This window comes from Salvia splendens, chromosome 22 (assembly GCF_004379255.2).
Source record: "Salvia splendens isolate huo1 chromosome 22, SspV2, whole genome shotgun sequence".
NCBI lineage: Eukaryota > Viridiplantae > Streptophyta > Magnoliopsida > Lamiales > Lamiaceae > Salvia > Salvia splendens.
This window is the reverse complement of record NC_056053.1, coordinates 16,859,182-16,886,457: the sequence shown is the minus strand read 5'-3', so window position 1 is coordinate 16,886,457 and position 27,276 is coordinate 16,859,182. Positions and strand designations below refer to the sequence as shown.

Sequence of the window (27,276 nt, the reverse complement as noted above, 5' to 3'; positions counted from 1 at the left end):
TCTAACTATTTCTTTAACTAAGCTAACTTCGGAACTGGAAACTAAACTAAAAGAAAATGAAAACTAAGCTAGAAGTCGAAGGAAGAAGAAGCTCCTTCTTATGGTGGCACATCCTCTATTTATAAGCTCGCCGCAATGACCTCCAGCTGGATAACGATCTCGGAAGAGGATATTCGCTCACGCTGTGATCGAGCGTCTCATCGATTGATACGTGCCTTCCTTCTAGAATGATGTCGCTCCTCAATAACAGAATGGTGACTCAGCTCCGTCCTTGCGTCTCGCGTTTCAGCACGTGTCCCCTTCTAGAACGTAGTCCTTGATAACAGAATGATGATCATCATCCAGCTCATTTGCCTCACGTGTCCTCACGTGTCAATAATTAACCAAAAACACGAATAGTCATTATTAACTAGTTTTAAGGTATTTTATAAAATTTAAGTTTAATGTCATTTTTAGATCATTTTAGGTCATCATTTATTAAAATGACCTAAAAATAGACTAACAATGACCTAAAAATGCCCTATATATGATTTTGGTCTTTATTTTTTATATTAATATCTAATTTTGTATATATCAAAACCCCTTACTATCATATTTATTTGATGAAAAATAACTTTGACTAAATAAGAGCCATGCTTAAATATAAGGTTTATATAGTGTAGGTAGAATATTGTTTTATTTTATCTTTATTTTACTGTTGTATTAATACTCATATTTTCCACCAATGAGATTATTTTCTGTAAAGAAAAAGAATATTATATTTTATTTAAAAAATGAAATGACTCAACTTAAGTGGAACATTCTAAAAAGGGATAAAGTCGCTCGTAGTAAAATGGAGAGAGTAACTTTTAAGAAACTCATGAATCAACTAGTAAAAACACATTTACCTCAATCCACAGCGAAGATAAACATTTTGTATAAGAAATTAGTAGTAATAATTGTGCCTCTGTAAAAATTACTACAATTTTGTGGTGGCATTACAAGATTATTCATTGTTATCAACTACAGTGTCTTTCGAAATTAGCCTATTCAATATTCATATAAAACAACACATCCCTGCACTTTTAATACTACATTTTTGTGTACAACACAGGAACAACAATTGCAGCTAGAATCATCAAAATGGCCAGGCCAAGCAGCATCACTCTTTGATCACACTTCTTCACCAGAGCCACTGTTTGGTTTACTTTCTCCGACAATCCTGACCATTCAATTTTGTTAGTAATTTGGACAACTAGTTACACCATGATAACGAAACCAGGCATCATAAGATGCCCCCAATTGAAATCTGACGTGACATCAGAATTTTTAGGCGCTTTCATTGCCATCAAAAAATATGATGCCACGTCAGTTTCATTGCGAAAATCGTCAAAGTTGATGTATTTATTCACCAATTTTATAGATTATGGGAAAAGATTGGATTTAGGCCTTACTATCTAATGTGAATGGTACTAGACCTTGCTTTGCTGCTGCTCCCTGCAAATGTAGCTAAATTCAAGTTGGAAACCATAAAGCAAAGCAACTGACAGTCATCATCTCAAGACACAAATTTCTCCACTTACAGAAGATGTATCTTGCTCCATCTTGCTCATCTTAGCAATCATACTGCCATAAAATTGTGCTTCTTTCCTGTTGTATTCCTTCACTTTCTCCATCAGAGTTTTGTATCCCAATTTCACATCCCTATCATTTTAGAGTGGTTATAAAGCTTTGCCAAACACCGTCTACATCGACGCCAAAAAACTTCAGAAAAGAAGAATAGAGGTTAAGGAAGGGTACCTATTGTTAGGATCTAACTCAAGTGCTTTCTTGATATCCTTTTTGGCCAATTCAAACTCAATCAGATTGGTATATGCTTGTGCCCTCCTATAAAGTGCTTTAACATTGTTAGCATCAACTTCTAGCACTTCACTGCATAGATTTTGCGCCTCCTTGTAATTCTTCAATTTCAATTTGCAAGCTGCATTGTTGAGGTTGCATGAGACTTTGAGCACTTTGGCCTGTTCCTTCTCTTCCTCGCTGAAAGAGAGGTCATACACAATAAACCCCACAGCCTGATAGCAATCTTGTTAGATTATTATTTGGCCAGAATTCATGGAAATTAATTTCAAACAATTTATCATGAGCTTACCTTTTCGTATCTCTGAGATGCTCGCGCATATTTTCCAGCTCGGAACCATGTGTTTCCCTCCTCCTTTTTCTTCCCTGAAGCTGCAATCTTTTCCTCGTTGTTCATATCCCAGGATTCCTTTTCCTACAAAGATGGGATGTTTTTCTAATGTGATGCGCGAATACATAACCAATGGGAAGCTGAATGTTTTAGGAGTACAGATTCCATAATATCACCAACCTTAACAAAGGAAACCATCTCAACTTCATAATGTACAGTAGAATTTCCAGGTACGACAGCGAGCTCCTGTGTAGAGTCCGATTGCCCAAATGCATATTCAGGTAGTATTATTACAAGGGAAACTTCTCCTTTCTTCATTGTCTTTACAGCTCTATCAAGACCTTCTATTACTTGGTCTGAGGGAGTATTTTTATAGGAAAATCACAACACTGCACAGATAAACCAAAAGAAAAAGGAAATGCTTCTAGAGTTGTAGCATGATATTACCTTCATCCACCCTAAACTCAAATGGTGGCTCATCATCGTAACCTTTTCTCAAAAAAGCCGTTCCATCAGGCAGCTTTCCTATTAATTTAACTGCCAAATCACAGAAATAAAAAATGTTAAGTACTGCAAATGTGCAGTGTAGTTTATCTTAGAATGAATTTGGCAAAGTTCAATGCTCTACGGCACTCATGATAGACATTCTCAGCATGTGTGCTTAAAAGTTCGCCATAAATCATAAATAGTGTACAACTTATTGTTCAGTAATCTTCATTTCTTTCTAAATTAATCAAACCTTCACCATGACATCATTCACTAATCACAACTCAATATGCTTTTTAATAAAAAAATATCCAAAAATCAATCAAGTACAGCTATGTCCTACTCAGCATCTCATGTTTACCATCAATAAAATAAAGCTAACCACACAAGACTTTTACTATGAGCAGATATGCATCTCACCGTGAACAGTGGTACCATCATTTGGACAATCATAACCCTCTCCCTCCTTCAAAATCTTTTTAATAATTTTCTGGTCTTTGGCAATATCAGACACTGTTATCCAGGACACCAATTCCAAGTTAATTTCAAGAGACACGTTGGGTGGAACGTTGCCTTCACCACTGCTGACTGTTTTTCCCATTTCTCCAAATCCATCTGTCGCAGACACATATGGTGTCAAACCTAATTGAGCCTCTTCTAAGATAGCCTTATTAACATTAAGTCACTTACATTGCGGCTTCACGGTCAGCAGTGCTTTTTCTCCTTTCTTCATCGTCTTCACAGCTTTGGAAAGGGCATCACAGAAATAACCTGCACATAGCACATATAACATCATAAATACATCCTGCCTCATGGCTCATGCTCAGAACAACAGTAAGGATGTTCATTAAACAACACATACCGTCTTTCACTGTAAATTCCACCCCATCTTCTTTTGACACTACTGTACCATCTTCAAGCCGGGCTTCATATTTAACTGTAATAGGAGATAAAGAACAGATGTCATTAAAAACTCTTTTAGTGCAGAGACAGATATTTAGAGCACAAACCATATACTTCATCAAGGTCTTTAGGATTCTGCCAGCCCTCTCCTTCAGCCAATACTTTCTTGAAGATACCACCATCCTTGCATATGTCTTTAACACTCGTCCAAGAGAGCAATTCTACTTCGAACTGAAGGGTTGCATTGGGAGGTATGGTTGGAGGGGATCCAGACTCTCCATAGGCAAGCTCAGGAGGAACGGTAAAGAGAGCCTTTTCACCTTTCTTCATTGTCTTAATTCCTTCATCCCATCCTTTTATTACTTGACCTGCATAAGAAAAAGAAAGACAAATTATGATCAGAAATCTCTCAAATCTCAAGGCTGCCATGCATTCATTAAATGGTTGATTCAAAAACACACAGATAATAATAAAGTTCAGAGTCAAACCATAATCATTCATTTCCAAACTGAAATTTCTATGGCATGTCAAACTAATTGTATTTCTAATTGCAAATGAAAAAACTTGTTTACGATATCAATATTGAGGAGAATCAATGATGGATATTCTTAATCAAAATAAAGTTTTTGACATTAGCTCCTATGTTTTTTAACTTGCATGCTGTTAATCAATATTTTACCTTAAATAGCACATAATCCAGAGTAAGGTTAACTTAAAATAGATTTTCAGACAGGATATCAGACCAAACATGAATAATGTGCTGGGAAACTTCTCTGTGAACCTAGATACAAACAAGATAAAAACAAGATACTCTTTTAAGTAGAATCTCAGATCTACATCTGACGAATTGGGTTTGAACTTCAAATAGATTTGATGTTTGAGCAATGAATATGCAGGGATATGGAAAACTTTTCAGTCTACGAGGCTTGTCCACATTAGGATTCAATTCAATACATCGAGATCAGAGGATGCTATATAATCCTGTTAGTTGTTACACATCCAGATTATATATCTTACACAAACCACTACATTTTTATAGAGATTTCAAATTTAAATTTATCGTGATTCTGAAAAAACCAACAATATAACGATAGATAGGTCAAAGGATGCACTGGACGATGCAAACTCGGACTTATACAGCATTGTATAGTATACTATAAATCAATGTGGATAAATTGATAACACAGTGCCAACTATAGTATGACAGTGCAATCTATATTTCTACTCAAATGTTAAAATTCCGATTAAATCTGTTGAATCAATTTACAAGTAGATAATTTTCATTTGTTACCTGCAATTTTTGTGTATAACATGCCTCTTTGAATTCAACATATAGCTTATTTCAAATTGAGCAGGATTAGTGCGTACTTTGAGCAAAGCAAGAACCATCTGCTTAAGCTCGGTTCTTTGCAGCCAGTTATACTAATTCACCCACATAGGAATCTATTGTTCATGATGCAAACCAATACAATACGGTAAGACTCAAGCAAATTATTGGAACATTATCCACAGTCCACACCATGTTGGATGTGGGTTCTACAATTAACATAACAGAAACTAAGTCTATGTAAAATGCACAATCTTATTCAAGAGTTGAAAGAGTCTGAAATTTTTATGCTCAATCCACCATAGCATTTCAGTAAAAGGCAATCCACAAAGAAAATCAGTTGACATCAACATAGTGGGGGATACCAGCTATGATAATGCTAATAATCAAAGAAAGTTATAACTGATTAACTGTATTGTACTATCTTTGAGTAAAGACAGAAACCAGCATCTTGAAACATACCTTGGCCTAACTTAAATATGAATGGATTGCCACTGTCGACACTGGAATCAAACTTAGTCCCATCCAGTAAAGTACCCACATAATGAACTGCATCATTTCAAACAATCCATGTTACCACTATATCCTTCACAATATCATATCAGCATAAAATAAAGGATTGATTTCCTGTAAATACACAAATTATAGAAAATTTTGGGTTTTATCCAATTAAATAATCTTGGTCAAAAATTACATAAGCTTTCTAAGTGTGGAATTCGACATGAATCCAATTTCACTGGCCAATAATTCAATTTTTTTTAAAACTAAGGACAATCTTAAATCTTAATTAGTTAGAACCCACAATTAGTCAAAAGTTTGCATATTTACATGGAATTTACCAAAAAAAAAATCCGCCAAAAATAAGAATAGCAAACAAACACAGTTTAGAAGAGTGGAAAGCTCAATTCAAAACTAAATGGAGAAGTAAAAGCATGAAATCGAAAAATCAAAGTATACCTTGGACTTCATCACCGGATTTGGGATTCTCCCAGCCCTCTCCGTCTTTGAGGAGCTTCTTCTTCAGACCATTGTAGCCGATTTCTGTCTCTTCTCCCACTTTGAGAAACGGGTCTACCTCTGGAAGGTCAGCTGCCTCCATTTCGTTGGCCCCAGCGGTTGGGAACTCAAAATCGTCATCCATATCGAAAGCCATCTATGCAAATACTAGCAATGATTTGATCACAAATTGAAGATAGATTGATTGCTGATGGAGAGAAGGGAGTTGGATATGTAAATGGGGGAGTGTTTCTAGAGAGTTCTATGCTCTCTCGTCGCCATAGTAGACTAGTAGATGGGTGTTTGATCTAAACAGTAGCCCAACAACTATAGAATTTAAATATACTCCTATTTAACTACTTCCTCATATATCTTATATATTTATGCAGAACAGATTTTATTAGGTGGAATAATTAGTATAATGTGGGTATATTTTTGTAGTATATCAATTTTGTAATAAAGATAAATAGAATGTAGAATCTAATTACTAAAAATAGTAAAAATATAATGAGACATTTATTGAAAACTATTTAAATAAGGAAATATAAGACATGGGTAAATGGAAAAAAGTATTCCTCTTATCCTATATAAATCTATAAACAGATAATTTTTAAAAATTCATACAAAAATTTCATATTTTTGTATGAGTAGGAGTACAAAATATACTCAATAAGTCAATATTAAATTCAAAATACAATCTACTCAGAATAACATTTTATTGCTCGAGAACCCCTGAGTTATATACTCTCTCTTCACAAATAATTGTCAATTAATTTTTTGTCTTATTCGTGTAGATTTAGATAAAAAAAATAGATTAGACAACTTTAGTCAAACGATTCGTGCTTTATTGTAGCAATCGGTCAGGTGAAATACTTATTAGCTTCTTAAATACTCCCTCTTATTCAAAAACTAAAAACATTTGATGTACAATTGATAAAGTAAATAAGAAAAATTAGTAAAGTATGATAGAAGAAAAAAAAAGTAGAAAAAGTTGAGTTAGTGGATTATGGGAATCATGTCCTAAAATAAAAGGATTCTAAAGTTTCTATTTTCAAGTAACGATCCAAAATGAAAAGAGTTGTTATTTTTTAAAAAACGGAGGAAGTAAGTAGGAATCATTATAACATGATTAAACACGTCCAACTACCCCTATTTGTCAATACAAAAAATGAAAATAAAGAAAACGATGTATCTGAAATCGAAATTAGTTGATAATTTGCTCGATCAACCGGCGTGAAAAAGACTTCTATCATGATAGTTATATCGGATAGTAGAAATTGTTTAAATTTTGAATATTTGCAGTATTCAAAGTTTTGAGTAAAAAAAAACATTCAAAGCATCATAGGAAATACTGAGTTACAATTCCAATGTTTTAAGAAAACAATGAATAAAGTTGCAAATGAAAATTTGGCATCCTTGGTGTGAGGGGACACATTTATAATGAACACACCCTGACGAAGTTGCCTATAAATTATTAACCACCATGTTAGCTAATGCACTTAATTATATCAAGAGTAAGTAAAGAATTCGATGGTTTAACTACCACGTTTATCCAAATTTGACTTGGTTAGCACTTAAATAAAGTTCAAATATACTTATGGACTTCATTCTCACTTAGTGTAAACGAAGTCATGTGCATATAAATAAGCTTTCCTAGCAGAAACATTAAGCGAATCTCTAGGATATTGTCCTAACACCATGAACGCAGTCAAAACACATCAGTTGATATCAGTAAAACTATCAACAGTTGGAAAAATGTAAACTACTAGCTGCTCGGATATGAAACGCACCATCATATATACATGAAAAGCATCCTTAGCCGGGTGATTGCCCACGTCCAGTGCGGCCACCTCGTACACTACGGCCACGGATTCGGCCACGACCTCTGGCTGGTGAAGAAGTAGCCCCTCCCATGCCAGCCTGTCTCATTTGTGCTCGCTGCTTTGCTCTCTCCTGTAGATTAATGGTTGTTGAACCACTGTTCAAAGGTGACACGGGTTTTCCACCAGCATCCTGTGGGGGAGTCGATCCAGCTTGATCTGAAGATCCAGCATCAACAGTAGCAACAGCAGTGCTAGTTGATACTTCCTCAGATGGAGGGTTGGACGAACCAGGTGCCCTGTTGGTTTCTGCGGTAGAATCTGCACCATGGTTAAGCTTATCAGAACTGTCAGTTTCAGCTATGGGCTCATTTAAGTCGCCTATCTTATCTTCCTCAAGTGTCTGGGCCGGATTAGTCTCCCCAGCTTCCATGCCCAATGGTTCAATACTAGGTGATTTCTCAGGATCAGTTGATTGTTCGCTTTGAAATTCTTCATTTCCTGGCCCTCCGGTCTCATTAATTGCACTGCTATCACCATCATTGTCAGTAAAATCTCTAACAAGCTGCTCCCCCTCGTCTTTCTCACCACCTGACTCTACAACTATGCGCTGAATATCTTGTTCGGTTTGATCTCTCAATTGATCATCAGATATTATAGTGTCAGTTGGTTTCTCCAAGTCTTCATCTGTGGCATCGACTGTTTCACTGAACTCATCATCTTCTAATGGCTCCTCAGTTTGATCTCCTCCAGTGTCAAGCTCATCCTTTTCAACAACTTCCTCCTTACCTTGCTGAAGGTTGCCCACATCATCTGATGATTCGACAGTGATAACAGCTTCAGGAAGCTTTGTAGGAGCAGCAGCTAGTTCATCACTTGCCACCTGTAGGGTATCTGGAGCTTTTGGCTTTTTAGGTAAAGGTGCTGGGACATCAGAGGCAGTTTCTTCTGAAGTGAGCATTTCCTCTTGCATGCGTTTACGTGCAGATGCTTTTGTGGGAGCTGTTACAGTTCCTTGAGTCTCTGTACTATGGGATGGTAATCCAGTATTAGATTCGACTCCTTCTGTCATCTCCACATCCCCTTGAGGATCCTTGGGCTTTGTAATATTAGGACGCACCAGCTTCCTTCCCATTTTCAGGGTTGCCTTTGTTAAAGCAGGTCTTCTCTCTTTCTCCTCAGCTCTAGCTGCAGGAACACTGGCAGCCGGAGGTTCAGGGGTTTGGAATGATGATAAGGCTTGACCAGGGGGAACTGCAACAGATGTTGCGTTATCAAGAGGTGGAGCATCGGTCGTGGTAGAATCGGGACCAGTAGTAGAATCCGGACCAGTACAAGCAGACTGTGCTAATTGTTCAAAATTATCCACAGCCTGGAAATAGGCGGAAGCAAAATCATCCAATATATTACTAGAGAAATGTGGGACCCCAGATGCATTCTCTGATTGACTGCTTCCAGGGTTCTTTATTTTTTCCACTTCATCTTGAAGTGCTTTCAAAGCTAATTTATGCTTTGTAAGATCATCTGAGAGTCTCATCTTTTCCTGATTGACATTCCCATGAGAGTCAGTTATCATTTTCCGGATGTTTTGAAATTTTTCTTTTTCTTTAAGATGGTCTTCTTTTTCTTTCTTCAGTTCATCTCTTTGCTTCTCCAGTATTTTTTCTAGTGTTTGAATCCTGGTATCTTTCGCCTTTTCCCTCAGCATATGTTCTCCTCCGGAATCGACACTGGTTCGTTTTACAAGTTTAGCCTCCTCCAGTTGTTTCGACAAGGCCTGTCTAGCTTCGTCTAATTGTTTGGACAAAGACTGGACCTCTTTGCTCATCTCTTGTTTCTCCTTTTCAAGATTATCAACCTTCCTTTTAAAGTGATAATTTATCCGCTTAAATTTATCAGATTCAGATTTCAGAGAAGCTGCAGTTTGTGAGACTTCATTAATCTTGTTCTCTCGTTCACCTACCTCAGTTTTGCTTCTAGCTAGGTCTCGCTCTAGAACTGATAATGTTTCCTGCTTTTCTGATAAATGTTTCTTAACCTCCTCCAACTGACTATCTTTTTCCCCTAAACTCATCTGAATCTGCTGGAAAGCTTCCTTCAACTGATTATATTCATTTGCATCAACTTCCTTGCACTTCTGTACCAACTCATCTATTCTGTTTTCAAGATGTGTTTTTTCTGCCTTAAAGATTTCAATTTCTTTTCTGTACGCTTCCAGATCTCTGTCTCTGTTTTTAAGAAGCTTCTCCAAATTCTCAATTTCAATCTTAGCATTCTGAAATGTTTCACGAAGTTTCTGGCATTCTTCAAAATTATGCCGGTTTTCCTCTCTGAGTTGCACATTGCTTTCACGCAATAAAGTTAGCTCTCTGACCTGTAGTTGAAGAGATTGGAATTCGTCCTCTGTATACAATGATGCCCGTGATTTCTCGCGTTCTGTTTGAAGCAATGTCTGTGCAGACTCAGCTGACTTCAAAGCGCTCTCTAACTGAGATTGCAAACGATGCTTTTCTTGTTTCAATAATGAGATTTCTGTTTCAGCTATTTCCTTTGACCGTCGGAGATAGCTCAAAACATTTTGCAACCCATCATCATCTCCAAGGTTCTTGGAATCGCTTCCAGAAGCTATTCCTTTCTCCTTCTCAGCCAACTTAATGTGCAAGGCTTCAAGTCGACAGTGCAAAATCTTGTTCAGTTCGTTTATTTCAGCATACCTCTTATCTGCTTCATTCCTGTATACTTCAATAGCTAACCTTTCCGTCTCCCACTTAGACTTCAGCTCCGCCTGCAAAGACACATAATTAGAATCTCACAGATTGCATAAACCTCTTGCAAGAAGAAACAGCATAACAATACTAGGATGGAATGTAGTCGAAGTAGCATAAACGACTTGCAGTGGACCTACAAGTCAATAGCACATTGAGCCTATATAGCAATTTGCAATGTTTGCTTAGCATATGTTTAGTAGGGTAAATAACTCATCTAGAGATGGAATTCTATGAACTAAAATGTCTCTAGGGATGGAATTTTTTTAACAAAAATGGCATCCCTAGATGAGCTATCTATCTTACCAATCAGTAGTGTAGAGTTCAATGTAGTAATTTATCAGTGCAAGCTTACTCACGTATCTCAAACTATTTGAACCACGCCTTATACATATGCCACAAGGAAAATAGGAACTTTTCGTACTTCTCAACTCCATTTGTACAATCAACTACTATTATGCTTCCAAATAATTAACACCTATCAAAAGAATAAAAGGGAAAATCACATATGCAGTGGAAAGGGGTAATACATTTTCTGTTTCGAGCACATCCACCACTTTACGGAGCTCAGATGCCCCTTTTTGTGCAGAATCCAAGGCTTGTGAAGTTTTCGTCAGCTCTTGAATGGTTTCTGACTGTAGAATAACCTGGAAGAACAAACATAAAAAAGAATGGTGATATCTACCTTTTCAGAAAACCAGCTACTGGAAACAAAATATTGTAGATACATAAACAATAAAAATAAACTTGATGCTCTTACATTGTTATGGAACAATTTGTTTTTATATAAGAAACAATTTTTATTACAAAATCGAAAAGAAGTATGAAACATATACGATGGCTAAACCTGAAATGGTGGAAATGGTTAGAAATCCAAAATGACAGGGTAAGTACTCCCTCCATCCCGACTTAAATGATACATTTCATTTTGGCACGGGAATTAAAAGTGATCGTTAGTGAGTTATATGGGAAGGTAATAAAGTAGGAGAGAGATTAACTTGGAGAAGAAAAGAGAGAATAAAGAGGAAAAAAATAAGTACGAGAGAGCTAAGAGTTAATTTTTGTCAAAAAAAGCGTCACTTAAGTTGGGACTTCCCAATAAGGAATACACATCACTTATCTTGGGACAAAGGGAGTATGATGGTATAATTCCAACATATTACACCTTCAATACACATTGTAACATAAAAAAATTATTATGATCATATAAAATGTTAACACTAAGAGAGAGCAAAGTGGCACAGAATAACCTGTCTCTCATAGTTGTCTTGAGCATTTCGCCATTTCTTATGTTCTGACTCCAACTCTTCTTTCAATGCAGAGATTTGGGATTCCATTACCACAATCTGTGACCTGTCAAAATACAGGAACATTAAAAACTTGTTACATAAAATAATCTGGCATGTAAGGAAATAGTAGTATATGATATTTACTCGACCATGTTTAACTAATCTTCTTTTGACCTAACCACTAGTTTGCATATTCCTATTGTTTAATGATAAGTGATAACTAAATTATTCCATCATGCTTATGACTCTGGCCTTACATCTTAGTAGCAAAGAGTTTTTTTTAAAGATAAGATACAACTTTTTTTTAGAAAGACAAATTTAGAACTTATGAAGGGTGACAAATTTTCCCATCTCTAATAGCTAACACATAAAAGACTGTAAAATCTCTGTCATCTGAGACACACCAAGCAATTATAATCTTTAATACGCCTGCTCGCTCTACAGAAGCTTCTTGTCCACAGAGCCCAACTATAAATAGTGGAGTAGCAACGATTTCAATGCTCTTTTGCCCAATTTTCAGTCACAGTGGGAACAAAGAGTAATTTTGATTTAAAGCATTTCCTTAGAAACATCTTCTTTATTCAGAAAGACTAACAATATATCAGTATAAAACTTTGCAATTTTGGTTTGCCTAATTCTGTCATGCTGAGACAATTCAGTAAATTTTCAAGCCTTTTTTTATTTGAGCCCCACCAAGCAATTCTAAACTTGACTACTCTAAAGCTCTTCAGTATAAACATAGACTAACCATACAACAGTAGCAAAGTTTGCAACGTTGCTTTGCCAAATTATGTCATGAATTCATGATGGAATGGTATATTTCTTACCATCACACTATTAAAACTACAAAAGAAAATTTGCAATTTATATCCAACATAATACACCTTGTGCTTTCCAAGTTTATTTGCATCATCTCATTTAGTCAATTATACTCTGCAAATTCTCCCACATTATTGGAATCACTGGCCTTGTCTAACTGGACAGCTTACTACACAAACTTTGCCTACTTTCCAGTATCACACACAAATTAATACACCTTGACATCAGCTTGTATATTCTCAGACCTTCAAAGAATACTGTAAATTATCCACCAAGAGGGTGTCACATAGGGCATAAGAAAGCTTACATTTTAACAGAATAGTCATCCTTCACACTGGCAATCTCAAACAAAGCACCAGCAAGAGCCTCTTCTTTCCCAGAATTTGCAGAAATAGCCTCTTCAGTCTTCAGTTTACATTCACTGTCAAGTTCAGTAACATGCTCCCTGAGCAAATGAACCTCATTCTCTAGAGACCTCTTAAATTCATCAGCCTATAACATGAACACACATAAATTGCACCGGAAAATGATGTCAACAAAGCACACAATTAAGGGAGAGTAAATGCAGCAATACCTCTTTCCTAAAATTCTCATGTGCCACCTCCAATTGTTTGAGAGCTTCTTCATTGACTTGTGCAACACTCTTGTACTGGCAGACAAATGAAACTCAGCACTTCCATCTAGGCAGAATATAACCACCCAAACAGGACAAGAACATACCTGAAGCATGTGATTTTTGCTTGCCTCAGCTTCCTCCCTTAATTTCTGAATTTCATCCCGGAATTTTGCCAACATCTAGAACATGACCGTGAACAATACAGTTTTCAGTGTGTAAGAAAGATGTGTTCATTACAGTCAAGTAAAGAAATCTAACAAACATTTACAGCAATTAATTTTGGAGATTATTTTTAACGCGTCTTATGATTATATTTCTAATTCCATTAGATAACAATATTACAAGTTCGGATCAAAGAGAAAGAATAAAGGAACAGAGATTTTGATTAACTAAGTGTAGGAGTGTTTAGCCCACACAGATTCCTGGAATATCAAATTATAGGTCAACCCTTCCATACAAACATGTTGGCCGAATCTTCTCAAAAAGATTCTTAAAGTGTTGCAAGCCCAGGAGACGGTTATCAGAATCATAAAGATATACCAAAAACTAAAAGCAATGATGTTACAAGGCTACAAGCTTACAGCATGGTAGTACACCTACAGTGCCTGAAAGTAAATATTCCTAGACCAATGATGAAGCAGTTAAAACAAATGAGCTATAACTTTGTCAATGACATGCCTACACTAGTTAATATTAGTGAAGCACTTGACGCAAAAGGGAAAATATCATGTGAGATTTCATTCTAATTTTTAAGCCACTGCCATTCATAAAGGAATTCAGAGATTTAGAAAGATCATATATCTACAACTGATTGTAGTTGTGCGGCAGCTAAGTGAGTAACAAGGCCTGAATTCTGAAGACCCATCTTATCAATAACCAGGTCCAACTGCAGGTGTGCGGTTGGGCACAAGGGTTTCTCCCTTCTGATTGTTCTGGTTATTGTTTGAATTAATTTATTTGGTTCATTCAACTATTCTCATAATTGGTATCACCTTATTAGTTTTAGTTCTCCTATACTCTAACAAATTGGTTCCACCTTTAAGATTGGTTCATGCCTAAAACACAAATTGTTGTTTGTATGAGACGACATTAGAATAAGGTGTTGAAGGAAATGAGGCTGTCCGGACTGAAATGGAACAGTGGCACCATCGGTTCGAAGAGATAGATCTAATAGATGACTCACAAGGTAATATTATGGATGACGAACAGGAAGAAAATAACAAATCTCGCTAGTCCAACAGAATGGGAAATGCAAACACTGGCGCATGCATCACACCAGGCATGGGACAGACAGCCACTGATATATATGGATGTTGGCACAAGGCAGCCTTGGCACCATGATTGGATGCCTGAGGGCACAGAAACAAGTGTGGCGCTTGGCGTGGGTGCAGGGTAGAATCAAGAATTCCAGGGCGCTGGTGCAAGGAAGCATGTGCATAGCCATGTCTGCCACGTTCTGCTAGTTTATGATTTAGTTATTTTATTGTTTGCTTAGTTAGTTTGGTACTGTATTATTTTTAGTACTTAGTAGAGCAGCAGGCTCCCTTCTGGGGTTTGTTTGGCCTAGGAAATGAAAGGGCTTCTTCTTACTAGAAGAACCGTCCAGGTTTTTCCTTCTGAGATCAGCATGGCTGTGCGCATGGGAAGATAAATTCTACCTTCCAAATGTTCTGTTAGTATTCAGTTTATTAGAGTACTCTTGTTTTAACAATCAGTGTTAGTTCTCCTTTTACTGTTACAAAATTTTCCTTCAGGTTCCCTTTATTCAGTCCAATTCATATTGGAACTTTAAGATGTTGTTACTTTTGCTGGTTCTTCTTTTACTCTAATACCAACCATCCTTGACCCAGATTGTCCATAAAAACTAAAAACGGAATAGGTGCAAACAGCAACTTCATGAAAGACTAGAAATAGTACATTTATAGAGGTCATCCAAATTATCCAATGTAAAAACAATTCAAACATATGACATTTACACAGACAATCCATTTCAGCAGATGTATTCTCCAATTGATTAGGATATCTAAAAGTTTAGGTGTAAAAGCATGATTTTAGAACTCAATTCCATAACCACTAGCATGAGGATTGATCAAGGAAAGCCAATGTGTTTTTTGCCGTACTTATACGATTCATCAAAGCCATATATAATTGCATGTTTTAGCATTTGCAGTGTAAGAATCACTGAAAGATGGGACACATGTTACAAAGTCAAAAATGTTGATCTGCACCAAGTTTTATAGGGTATTATTCAAGTCAGCACACGAAAGATAAGATACAGAACAAATATTAGAAACCTGAATGTTTTAAGTACCTTTTCAGTAGAAGAAGAAGATAGTCCACTATCAACACCATCGGAATCCTGCAGTGTATAGAAAAATATGAAAAACAATGTCAGAAACATATAGTGTCTTGAGGGGGGGGAAAACACTCTATGACCCATCAATCATTTGATCATATTCATGTCGAAAAACTGAAGATGTATCTTGAAAAGTGACAACAAAACATTAGAGAGATTTCTGAAATTTTTTAACAGCTGTTTAATAATTTATTCAGAACTCACAGAATTTAATGGTATTTGAAATTTTCAGTAGCTAATATTACCACAAAAAAATTTAACAGAATTTATAAAGCTCACTAATCCTTTAAACTAGTTATGAGGAGAATATCTCACAAGAGTTCATAATTACCAATTATTATGATGAAAGAAATTGCAATTTCATTCATACGGGATTCCTTGTAATTGTAAATTCCAGACACATGAGCTAGCTCTTCATATACATCATTAACTTCACATCATCACTCCAATTTCATACCATTCTCACCTTATTCCATTCATGCATACCAATCAATCTCCTAAATTCCATAGAACTCTTGAAGTAGTAGGATAACTCACGAACGTGCACGCAAATGTAAATTATTATTATAAATGCCAATGCTAATAGCAGTTCATCACTACAAATCTTTCATACTTTGATGTGTATTATGCATGACTGTTTCCATACTATTTTCTGACTGTTATGTGGGAATGAGCCAAGACAGATCCAAAATGCCTAGATCATACCTTTGTCCTTGTAGATTCCACAATCTTCTCCAGATCAGAATAACGAGCCTGGATAACATATTCAGACCAGTCAATAAGACCATTGACTCAAAGAAAAGAGAGAGAGAAAAAAAAAGATGACGGCATCAACTCAATATAACAATCACTAATAAAACTGAAGCACCTCTGCAATTGCTGCTCTAGATTCAGCATTTGCCACAGATCGCAAAGCATTAGCTAATTCTTTATTCAACTCGTCAACTTGTTTTCGTGCATCCTTCAAGTCACTATCATGCTCAAGAGAAAGGTTCCGAACAAGATCCCGTTGTTCCTGAAGTTCTCTTTTTGCCTCGGCCCATTCTCTCTGCATAGAAAGTATTTTATAATGTGTGACCAACAAAAGGAGCTTTTTCATGTTGACAAACTTCAAAATTGAATCACAAGACTTGTATGCATGCTGGCAATGTTTGAGAAACCACGATCCTGTCAACTGTCTCAGTATGCAATAAATCACAGTAAAGAAGTACCTCGATTTTGTTTACATAATCTTCTTGTTTTCTCCTCTCAACACCTCTAGCCTCCTAAACAATGAAGATGTATTAGAGTCACAACTGCTAACCATAAAGAGTAACAAGATGGCGATTGAATAGATACCTCACGCACTTCCTCAGCACTCCGCATGGTGTCCAAAGTGGCCTGAATAAAGATACAAGCATGGTTAAAATATTGTCATATCAAAAGTGCAGAGTACATAAATTCAATCATTTGATAACAATGATGTCGAACTTGCTGAGTCCAGATACCCACGTAGGTATCTAAAATGAAGTCCTAGTTATATTGCATATTGTAAAATATAAGACAAGCTGACCTGAAGGCGATGAACCCTCTCACTCAAACTACAAACTTCATCAGACGCTCTCTTCTCAGAGTTATGAAGCATTTCTTTTTCTTGATTCAAAATTGATACCTAAAAGAGCAAAACAACATTTGTAACCAATAAGAATCTTCGAGTTAACATGACTAAAGAGAGAGCAAAAAGGATACCTCCATTGTTAACTTCCTAGATAGTTCATTGGCAGCATCCAATGACTCAGCACTTTCGCAGAGTTTCCTTTGGTAGTCAACTATTATCTGAGAGAACTCAACATTTCTTGCTCTAATTCCATTATGCTCTTCCCTCTGGTATAAATCATAAATTAAACAGATGCATGTCATGCAGCAGATAAAAAGGTTACCCAACACTGAAATCAATACAAAATAGTCCAAGCAAAATAATTTTCCAAAAACTTCCACAACTAAAAAGGTTAAGACTTAAGCCACTCATAAAGTAAAAGCTCCAAATAAATAAACCTGTTGCTCAAACTCCTTCAGAAACCTGGCAAGTTTTTCTTCTGCAAAAGTCGCTACCATTTGCAATTTATCGCGATCAGATCGCAATGATATGATATCATTCCTGAAGCATAAGAATAAATACAAGCCAATTAGTATATAAAGCTAAGCTTACTAATGAGTAATGACCGAAATAACTGTTTATATATCCAGGAGACAATTTAGTTAATGTGTTAAAACTTAATACTAGAAAGCATAGGAAGTCATCTTACTACCAGAAGCATCTTCATGGGAATCATAAGAAAATGTTGTGAAAAATCAACTAAAAACTTAATTTCCTAAGCATTCTCAAATAGTGAAGGCATTGGAATTGCATTGATTTCTAAACAATTGGTCTGAAATCAAATCCCATTAACCTCAAAGTACATGTATCTTGTTTACCTATAAGACTAACCAAGTTCATCAACTTCACAAAAAAGAGGTAACCTTCGTCTGCCTATCCTCTCTGAGACAGATCATCATCACCACGTTCCTAATAATACTATAAATTTGCTTCTGCTCTATCCAGTAAGGCAGTAAGGTATAGCAAAATCTAGGAAATCCAATCAACAGTAGTGGGACATAGTCTTGGACAATGTTTACTTCATTGCAAAAGTCTATCTGAGATATCTATTAGAAAATAGAGCTAATGAACTACACTCAAATATAACTGCAATGCCCCTGGTGGCATATTATGAATTACAGTTCCGCAGTTAAGAACATACACATGTAAGTAGATGTTGATGAAATAATATATTGGTGTAACAAATTTTCCCAAACAGATTAGCTTCATAGGTAGCAACCAATCATATTAAAACATGTATACATAAAGGTACAAAGTACACACAAATGCTGCATTAAATTCCACACGTAATACCCAATTGGGATCGGAGAAATCTTACATCTTAGTAACTGAAGGAGCCATAATTTCTTAACAACCTAAGATACTGTATTACCACTCTAGGCATTAGCATTCTGTAAGTTGTCATCCATATTTGAAATTCCACTACCCAAAGTAAAAGTATAAAGCTAACATACCATGATCTATTGATTGATAATCTAACCCGGTGCTCTTCAGACATCAGAAAATGTCTTACTTGCCCAGGATGACCTATAAATTAACTTACATTGTGAAAGACTGCAAGTTTAATCATGCTTTACCTAAACTTTACTTCACCACTATGGAGGTTGATAAAGCCAAGCAACTTTGCCTTAGCTTTAACAGAAAAAAGGGAAAAGGTGCAAAACTCATCTTACAGCAACAAAGTTACTGACAAGATTATCATTAAATATAAACAAAAACAAAATATGAGCAAGACAACATAAGTAAGAAGTTAGAAGATAAAACACAAGCATATCATATGCTTACTTGGACTTCGCCAAATCCTCTTCCAGACTTCTCAGGCGCTCTAATGTATGTTCATGCTTTCTTGATGTCTCCTATCAATTATCACATTATACAAACAAGGCTGAGGAATTCGAGACAGAAGAACAAATGTATGTAATTATTATCCTAAGGAGATTTTCATGGAACCATACATGGATACTTTCTTGTATAGGTATAATCTCCCTGCTTCCTCGCTCTGCAAGATGAATAGTGCTAATGAATCACCAGTTCTTTAGACAGAAAGTGTTGCCTTTGGAACAATAGAAAAGGGGAATTTTTTAAAGTGTTGTGCAAAACAACAGAAAAGGGAAAGCTTTTAAAAGAGTGTTGTAGAAAACCAAAGAAATGGACAAAAGCTCAAATAAAAAAGATAGTGTATGATGCATTGTTCATTAGTTAGAAAAATGAGCTTAACAAAATATCTCAATGTTGGGATATACAAAACCCAGATGAAGCTATTGTATTAGAAGCAACATAGAAGTTAGTATGTCCAAATACAATATTAGAAACATAAATCCATAAAAACGTATCCAAAGCATGTTCAAAATTTCTAGCTACATTGATTTCAACAGCTTGTAGTTTTAAGAAGTCCTGGTAATAGACGATTCTAGACCAAACATCCATATGATGACAGCGCTCCTTTCACTTTGCACTTTCTTTGTAGTCAGTATCTTCCTGATTTTGTAATATACTGATAGTAAGAAGCTTAGTAAAACAGAGAATTATGCAGCACTTCCCAAATATCCAATAAAGTAACAAAATCCAAGACATTCTAGTTATGAAACTTCAAGAAACCCTAGTAATAGACACAGACACTTCTAGTTTGTAGTATCTTCCTGGTTTCGCGATAGTAAGTAACTTATTAACACAGAGAACTACGCAGCATTTATGGAAATTTACCAAAATTTGATGGAATTTGGAGGATGAATAAAGGACATGAGAAAGAACACAGCAAAGAACTTATAACAGCAGGAAGAACCTGGAACTGTTTCAGGCAGATGAGTAGGATAAGCATGGAGTTTTTGCTCCTCTTCATACAGCTTCTTGTACATGGCCACCTATTTTCATATCAAAATAACTTGTCCAATATAACTTCAACTCGCACAAAAAAATACTACTACCCCCATCCACAAAAAAAATAGACAAAGTTGTAAATGGCCCCGGTTTTAATGCTCAACTGGTAAAGTGTGTGTGTGTGTGTGTGTGTGTGTGTGAGAGAGAGAGAGAGAGAGGGAAAATGTGGTGAAAGTAGTGTAGGTGGATTGTGGGGTCCACATTATTAGTAGTGTTTAAAACTTTCCATTTTTTATAATTAGTTTAATTTTGGTGGAAGGCCCAAAATTGTAAAACTAGTCCATTTTTTGTGGATGGAGGTAGTATGAGATTCACAAACCTAGCATTTTAAAATTCTTACAGAGGTATGAAGTGACTCAATCATGCTCTCCTGTTCCTCTGCCCTTAACAATACCGCATTAACCTTAGACGCAGTCTCTTCCATATGCATCTGAAGCTCCTTCTCATATTTTTCCTGCAAGTGTATCAAGATCCAAAACAAAGTTTAATACTATCACCAAAATAAACACGATATAGAAAATATAATACATCATAGAGGCTGCATATTGCCTTCAACTCTGCTCCGTTATCTTCAATCTGATCAGATAAATTGCGAACAAGACTGCGCAGCTGGACATTCTGTTCAACTAATCCATTTATGTCTTTGAAGGTTAACTGCAAAAGTAAAAAAGTTCAATGGCCATAAACTCCTCACTCAAATAATGCAAGAAAACTGGACAACCATATACCAGGTGGTCTAATATGATGTTCTCAGCTCTGGATTCAGAACCCGCTGGCACAGAAAAACCACTAATGAGCTCATCATCTTGATAACGGGTAACTGATCCACAACGCAACTGAACATCTCGACACTCTTTTAACAGTACAGCCACCTAAGACAACAAAAGAAACAGGAAATGAATATAAAGGCTCTCAACCTCAACCATGCATTACCTGCTGAAGAAAGCTACATTGTTTGTATACAAAGTTAAGAGTTACCAAAATTCTATTTTCAAAGTCTCATAGTATCCAAGTTGTACTTATGATAAACCATCAAAATATTATTGTATTCAGAAAATGAAATCTTTCAGAACCAAACCTGTTGCTGGAGCTCAACAATCTCCTTCTGAGCAACCGCGAAGTCACGCTCCTGCCTCTTTAACTTAGCCTGAAATAGTAATCGGAACAGCTACAACGTAAAGAACAGTATCCAACAGAGCCAATGCGCTAAGATAAAAGCGTTTCAAAACAGACCAAGAGACAAACCTTGAGCTCCTGAATGGTAATCTCCAGAGTAGAATGTCCAGATAGTGTCTGCTGCAGTTTCTGATCTAAAGCAGAGTAGGCCTCGACAAGTGTTTCATGTTCTTCTGCAAGAATAGCTTATTTCTTATGGCTTTGACAAAACGTATAAAATTTGAGGATGGACTAAGACTTAAAGAAAACATGAGAAACACTCCCTGATTGCATCAAAAGAGAATTATACCAGTAGCTGGTATTTCGATAAATAAGTATTATTCAAGATGGCAAGAGAATACAAGAATAGAAGCTTGAAACACAGGAAAGAAGGGAAGGACAGATTGACAGGCCAGAGTATATATAAGAATCAACTTGTGCTTAGTAATACATTAATGTTTCCATAACAAAGCATTTGATCAAAAACCAAAACAGCTTCATACAAGCATCGTATACCTCTTTCATCCATAATTACTCCAGCTTTTTCTTCTATTTCATAAAGTACCTACAAACAAAATCAGAAGGTAAGAAAAGAGTAGTAATTCAGTAAAGAACATTAAAATTACTTCCAACAGCTGCAAAAAAAGCATTTATATTTTATTGAGATAATGGCCCAGAGAAATCGTACACGCTCCAATATAGCTTGGGATTGCTTTCTCCCCAACTGTTCATGCTGAAGAGCGTCAACAGCCTCTTGATATTTGGCATATATTTTCCCCAGCTTCGGAAGGTATAGAAAGAACAATGTTAAGGAAGGATCAAAAGTGTCAATCAATGAGCTAAAGTTAGCCCCACGAAGTTTCTTCGCACAAAGTACTAAAGTGAATATTATACTTCTCTCTAATATATGCATAACAAGAACCATAAAAGACAGTACTCACACTCCATCCATCCCTAAGAAGTGAAGCTGCCAATGCGGTTCCAGAAACTCCGGCAGGAATGCTAGGAATAATTGCTCGATCATCCAAAACCATTTCATCATCGTCAACTGAATTTGTCAATCTAAAATAAAGAACGTACAAACAGTCACTATAATTTTCGATTTAGTGCATGTTAAGTACAGAGAAATGCAACCACACAAATATGATTGAATGGTCAAAAACAGCTTTTCATCGATAATGTTATATGCAATCATTGTTATTATGGTCAAATTAGACAAAGCAAACGAGTATAAGCTACATGAATTTTTTCTAAAGCAAATAGCCAAGTAGCAATATGCATAAATAAGCAGGCATACTAAGTTGCATTATCAAGTACTACCTAACAAATCATACAGCAATGACCCTTCAATTTAGATTGGCAAATGTAATGGTAGGCTACAAAAATCCAAAAGAAGCAAAATAATAAAAATAAGGGGTACTAACAAGTAGTACTACCTAATAAACTCATAGTGCAATGACCCTTCAATTTAGATTGGTGAAGGTAATGCCAGGCTAAAAATTCCAAAAGAAACAAAATAACCAAAATATACTTGGAAAAATTGAAGGCTTGGGTTGCAAAATCACACTCCATCCAGGGTCCAATTAAATTAAGGCAATCCTAGAATTATACTCCCTCCGTTCCACAAAATTTGTCACATTTCACTTTTTACCATTTTTGGTAATGGACCCCACATTCCACTAACTTATATCCACTCACATTTTATTATAAAACTAATACTTTAAAAGTAGGCCTCACACCATACCAACTTTTTCAACCCACTTTCCATTAAAACCCGTGCCCGGTCAAACTGTGACAAAATTTGAGAGACGGATGGAGTACATAATAATTTGTGTATCTCAAATGAATAAACTAATTTTGAGGAAACGCATAAAAGTAAGTCATTCTGCAGAACGCAACTTCCAAATTAACTGCAACTATACTAGAAAGGCAAATCATAACAGAGTTATGAGCTATGTATATGAGCACAGATTTGCCCACCAAGCATATGTAGAACAACGCATAAATAAATCATATACCATAATGTAGTGGCATATTTCCCGCTTACACAGCAACTTTGACCGACTTAACTATGTACTAGTAAATATTAGAATGAGGGTCAAGAGACTACAAGGGTACCTGGTTGACCCGTTTGGAGACAAGGGAGTGGAAACGGAATAAAAATGGTGGTTGATACAAGGAATCCGTTAATGAACAGTGATTTCATATCTCATTCATTTGAAATTAACCATACCACCCCCTATGTTAGGACTTAGGAGGCATTCTATCATTTTTTATATATTTCCCATTTCCATTCCACCAATTTCATTAAGCACCAATTAAGAAGAAAATACTACATATTGAGGATTCTGAATAAAGAAAGAACCAAGAGCTGATTAACATATAACAAAGTCAAGAAAACTCCGCCTTCAGCTGTCTCACCATGAAAATGGGCAACAAAACTAAAATAAGGGAAAGCACAAATATCAGCTTGTCAAATATGCACTTAAGTGCATTTAAAGATCCAAGGAAACTCACAAGCCAGTTGTAAAACTACTCAATGGAAGATGTTGAAGCTCATTTCTTCTTTTTAACTTCTCCAATTCTGTTTGGCAACTCTCTAGCTGATATTTCAAATCAGTAGATTCCTACTCCAGCAAAAAGAAAATGAATGCTTGTTAAATATGGCACAATCCAGAAAATTGAACAGGTAAACTAATGAAGAACTTGCTGACATATATACCTTTTCCACTTCCTTCCTCGCAGACACTTCTTTATCAAGCTTATCTTTATATTCAGCTTCAACTTGATTTAAGTGAGTCTGCATAGAAAAAGAAACATAAATTATAGCATCAACATGCATAAAATATTTAATGAAGCAAACTGGTTTTGAAAATAATAGCTATAATCAGAGCGCACTTCAAGAGCCTTGATGACTCCCTCAAGTTCTCCTGCCTTCTTGGACCATTCCTCCGAACTTTCTTTATATAAGTCAACAAGTTTGGTTACCTACAACGATAATGGCCTTTAGACTGCATGGGTACAGCAAACTTATATGCATATGCATAGATGACTCTTGTCACTCACATCAATGTAAATTAAAACATAAGAAGAAATACAGAATATTTAACACATTCGAGATCAAAATGTAATAACGATCTTTCCACCCTAAACCTCTTCCCTAAACCTCTTCAAAGTCCTGTACCAAGTTTGCTTCAATTTAGAAATTGAGCCAATCAGATAACAATCAAAACGGGATAAGACAAATCCATGACTGACAGAGTGCAAAAGTGTGCAAACATTTTTACCCAATGCATTGATAATCTTTATATTACAAACAAATATTATAAACAGTGGTGAGTGTGACTAAAAGTAAGTTCACCCACATAATCAATTTAGAAGAGATGAACGAAATTCATGCAGCAGAAAAGATAGGTGTCTGATTCAATCATTCAGATGAAATCATAAGCATGACTACAATGTGAAACTCACTGTTGAAATTTCGGCCAAGGAACGTTGCTCAGCACATGCAGCAGCATCTTTAGTTGACAACAACTCCTATACAAACAAGACAGATAACACATATTAATTTAACATTGATGTGACTGAAAGAATTTGTAGATTAGATATGGAACAGGAAGTCAGGAACACACTCTTTCCACCGATGCCAGTTTCTCCTCCAACTCCCTCGCTCGGTCTTTGTGAAATTTCAAAGAATTGGCACTGTCCTTCAATTTTTGCTCAACCTGGAATAATAACAACTAAGGTAATGAAGCATATTCCAGAAAAATAAAATCAAAAAACAGAAAAAAGAAAGACTATGCATGCTAAAATTATTGAATCATTCTTCCCTTTCTCAAGAGGTACAAGAGAAACTGAATCTTACATCTGCAAGTTTACCAGAAACATCAGCTTCACGTTCTCCATATTCTTTCCGAACCTGGATCAGATTATTAACCTTAGTCGTCAACTCCTCATTAAGCCATGAATTATGCCTCTCAAGAAGCTCCTTCTCCTGGCAGCTCCAAATCAGAATATTATGAGTACTACTACCATACACCAAACTCAAGTCCACTAGGAAAGAAATATCAAGAGGCAATCTTTACAGGTCTAAGTATAGAAAGCATAGTATAGCACAAAACATGGGAAAAAGACATTCGGAAGTCAAATCAAAGATATTCTCAATTTGAGGGCCACCAAGTACACATACTATTGTAAAACATGTGCTAAATCCATTTGTATTTTCCCACCTGTAAAATACGGTCTGTTGTTGCATGTAATCGCCCCGATTCAGATTCTAGGTCTCTTATCTGTGCATCTTTTGATGCAGCATTTTCAGTCAAATCAACCTTCACACCAAGACATTCAATAAATAAATAAGCAACACTTCTTGTTATTGAAGGAGTTTGGAATTTGGTCAGCATTCTAAAGCACATATTATCAAAAAACGTTCTTGTCAAAAATAAAATGAGAAATAGGTTACAGAAACTATAGGTCACATTTCAATGACCTGTACATATGGAGCAACATAGTCTGAATGTCTGATAAATGTATTCCACTAAAGCCCAGTAAAAACATATAGAGGTAAAAATAATGAACTATGACTGCGTACAATTTTATCAAGATAACTCTTTATTGTGGCATTTTTCTCGTTGATTTCCAAGTCCCTTTGTTCCACCAACTCCAACAGTTGCCTCTTCGATCGATGAAGCTCTGATGCTTCCCTCATCAACCTCTCTACCTCCCCATCCTTTTCAATCTAGTACCAAAACAGAAAGCAACCGCTAGTCAACAATTATCCAACAATCAACCAAACAAAAAAAAGTAGAAACAAAGACTCACAGACTGAAGGAGAAATCGCTGCTTCTCGACTTTCAGCTCCGCGATTTCAGCATCGCGCTTTTCGAGCAAAGCATTTATCTCGGAGTTGTGCAGCAGGAGGGAGGAGTACTCCGCGGAAAGGGAAACGTATTTTTGTTCGTTGAGAGCGCACGTCTGCTCGAGAGTAATGGAGGCGGCGTCGGCCTCCGCCTTCACCGTCTCTATTTGATTGAAGAGTCCACGGATGAAATCGTCCGCCTTCTCCGTCAAAATCGCTGCATCGTGCGAGCACCGCCGGAATTCTTCGTCAGATACGAAAAGCGGCATCTTCGATTCAAACGGAAATCTCTTCAGAAATGTATCGCATTCAGATGGAAATCAACGACGATGGAAAACCCCTAGATTTCAAATTTGATTATGGGGATGTTTGCGCTTTAGGGGAATGCTAGGAATGGAGGGATGCTGGTTAAAACTATTCGAATTTAGTGAGTTTATATTAATTAAGCCCAACTCCAATATTAAATCAGCTTATAACTTGGGCCTCTCAAATCACAATATAATCATAAACTATTATTCTAGGATAATTTGGTCATTTTTCATCATTTCTGACAATTAAGAAATTTCCCTATTTTAATCTGGTTTTCCTTTACATGATTACCCGATTTGAGTTAGGCATACTAATATAAATCCAATTTCAAAAAAAGGAATATAGTCAACCTTTCCATATATTTCCTTAAATTAAAATATATAATTGAGCATTAGAGCATCCACATCCGTGCTCTTGCCAACAAGTACGGATGTGGGTCCGGACCCACTTTTTCTGTCTGCTCTTAGGCAAGAGCACAACACTCACATCCGTGCTCTTCCGCAAGGACGAGCACAAGGGTCTCACACCATTCCATTATTCAATCTAAATAAAAACATTTCCACAAAATTAAAATACATTAAAAATACCCGGAATAATATTACAAAATACATTAAAAAATAAAAATTACATAATTAAAATCATAAAAAATAAAAATTACATAATTAAACTCCTAATCAATAAAAAATACATAATTCAACTCCTAAAATCAAAAAAACCACTACTCGTGGCCGAATTTCGCCCAAATGTGTTTGATTAGGTCTTCTTGTAGCTCAACGTGGGTTCGGGTATCGCGCATTGTGTGCCTTGTTTCGATCCTCTCACCGAATTTCGCCCAAATGTGTTTGATTAGGTCGTATGCACACCTCGGCGTGGGGGAGACCTCGTGCTTGAGCT

At 36.2% G+C, this 27,276-nt stretch overlaps 2 protein-coding genes across 3 annotated transcripts; both read right to left on the bottom strand.

Annotated features, from left to right (window-relative positions):
• Positions 1–882: 882 nt before the first annotated feature.
• LOC121787644 (peptidyl-prolyl cis-trans isomerase FKBP62-like) lies at positions 883–6,198 on the bottom strand. Of its 2 annotated transcripts, none has more exons than XM_042186444.1 (13): positions 5,844–6,198; positions 5,349–5,435; positions 3,667–3,927; positions 3,519–3,593; positions 3,347–3,427; positions 3,077–3,271; positions 2,618–2,707; positions 2,351–2,526; positions 2,132–2,254; positions 1,780–2,054; positions 1,563–1,683; positions 1,434–1,488; positions 883–1,201 (listed from the first exon to the last, which is right to left on the bottom strand). In XM_042186444.1, exons 1-13 carry the CDS (start codon positions 6,037–6,039, stop codon positions 1,071–1,073), a joined length of 1,866 nt encoding a protein of 621 aa, XP_042042378.1. In that variant the 5' UTR covers positions 6,040–6,198; the 3' UTR covers positions 883–1,070. The 2 variants fall into 2 exon arrangements, with proteins under 2 accessions (XP_042042378.1, XP_042042379.1); XM_042186445.1 differs by having other exon boundaries at positions 1,434–1,476; positions 5,844–6,197.
• Positions 6,199–7,461: 1,263 nt separating this feature from the next.
• On the bottom strand, positions 7,462–26,482 carry LOC121785678 (nuclear-pore anchor-like). Its single transcript, XM_042184082.1, has 34 exons — positions 26,037–26,482; positions 25,807–25,953; positions 25,445–25,543; positions 25,081–25,209; positions 24,848–24,940; positions 24,687–24,752; positions 24,114–24,203; positions 23,938–24,015; positions 23,733–23,842; positions 22,157–22,277; positions 21,904–21,996; positions 21,732–21,780; positions 21,306–21,409; positions 21,139–21,207; positions 20,789–20,932; positions 20,610–20,714; positions 20,401–20,514; positions 19,966–20,044; positions 19,139–19,182; positions 18,969–19,039; positions 17,582–17,684; positions 17,276–17,410; positions 17,100–17,198; positions 16,886–16,927; positions 16,759–16,812; positions 16,416–16,595; positions 16,253–16,300; positions 15,503–15,550; positions 13,296–13,370; positions 13,150–13,224; positions 12,883–13,067; positions 11,718–11,820; positions 10,998–11,114; positions 7,462–10,487 (listed from the first exon to the last, which is right to left on the bottom strand). The coding sequence occupies exons 1-34, from the start codon at positions 26,340–26,342 to the stop codon at positions 7,698–7,700; spliced, it is 6,165 nt and encodes a 2,054-aa protein (XP_042040016.1). The 5' UTR covers positions 26,343–26,482; the 3' UTR covers positions 7,462–7,697.
• Between the last annotated feature and the right edge of the window lie 794 nt (positions 26,483–27,276).

Bases quoted from the DNA above. Each gene is read 5' to 3' on its own strand.
- LOC121787644 (XM_042186444.1), bottom strand. From the start codon at position 6,039: ATGGCTTTCGATATGGATGACGATTTTGAGTTCCCAACCGCTGGGGCC. The intron at 2,708-3,076 runs GTGAGATGCATA...GTGATTTGGCAG, and splicing joins TGATGGTACCACTGTTCACG to TTAAATTAATAGGAAAGCTG. The intron at 2,255-2,350 runs GTTGGTGATATT...CCATCTTTGTAG, and splicing joins AGATGGTTTCCTTTGTTAAG to GAAAAGGAATCCTGGGATAT.
- LOC121785678 (XM_042184082.1), bottom strand. From the start codon at position 26,342: ATGCCGCTTTTCGTATCTGACGAAGAATTCCGGCGGTGCTCGCACGAT. The intron at 15,551-16,252 runs GTATGATCTAGG...TATACACTGCAG, and splicing joins TGGAATCTACAAGGACAAAG to GATTCCGATGGTGTTGATAG. The intron at 10,488-10,997 runs GTATTACCCCTT...GTGTCTTTGCAG, and splicing joins ATGTGCTCGAAACAGAAAAT to GCGGAGCTGAAGTCTAAGTG.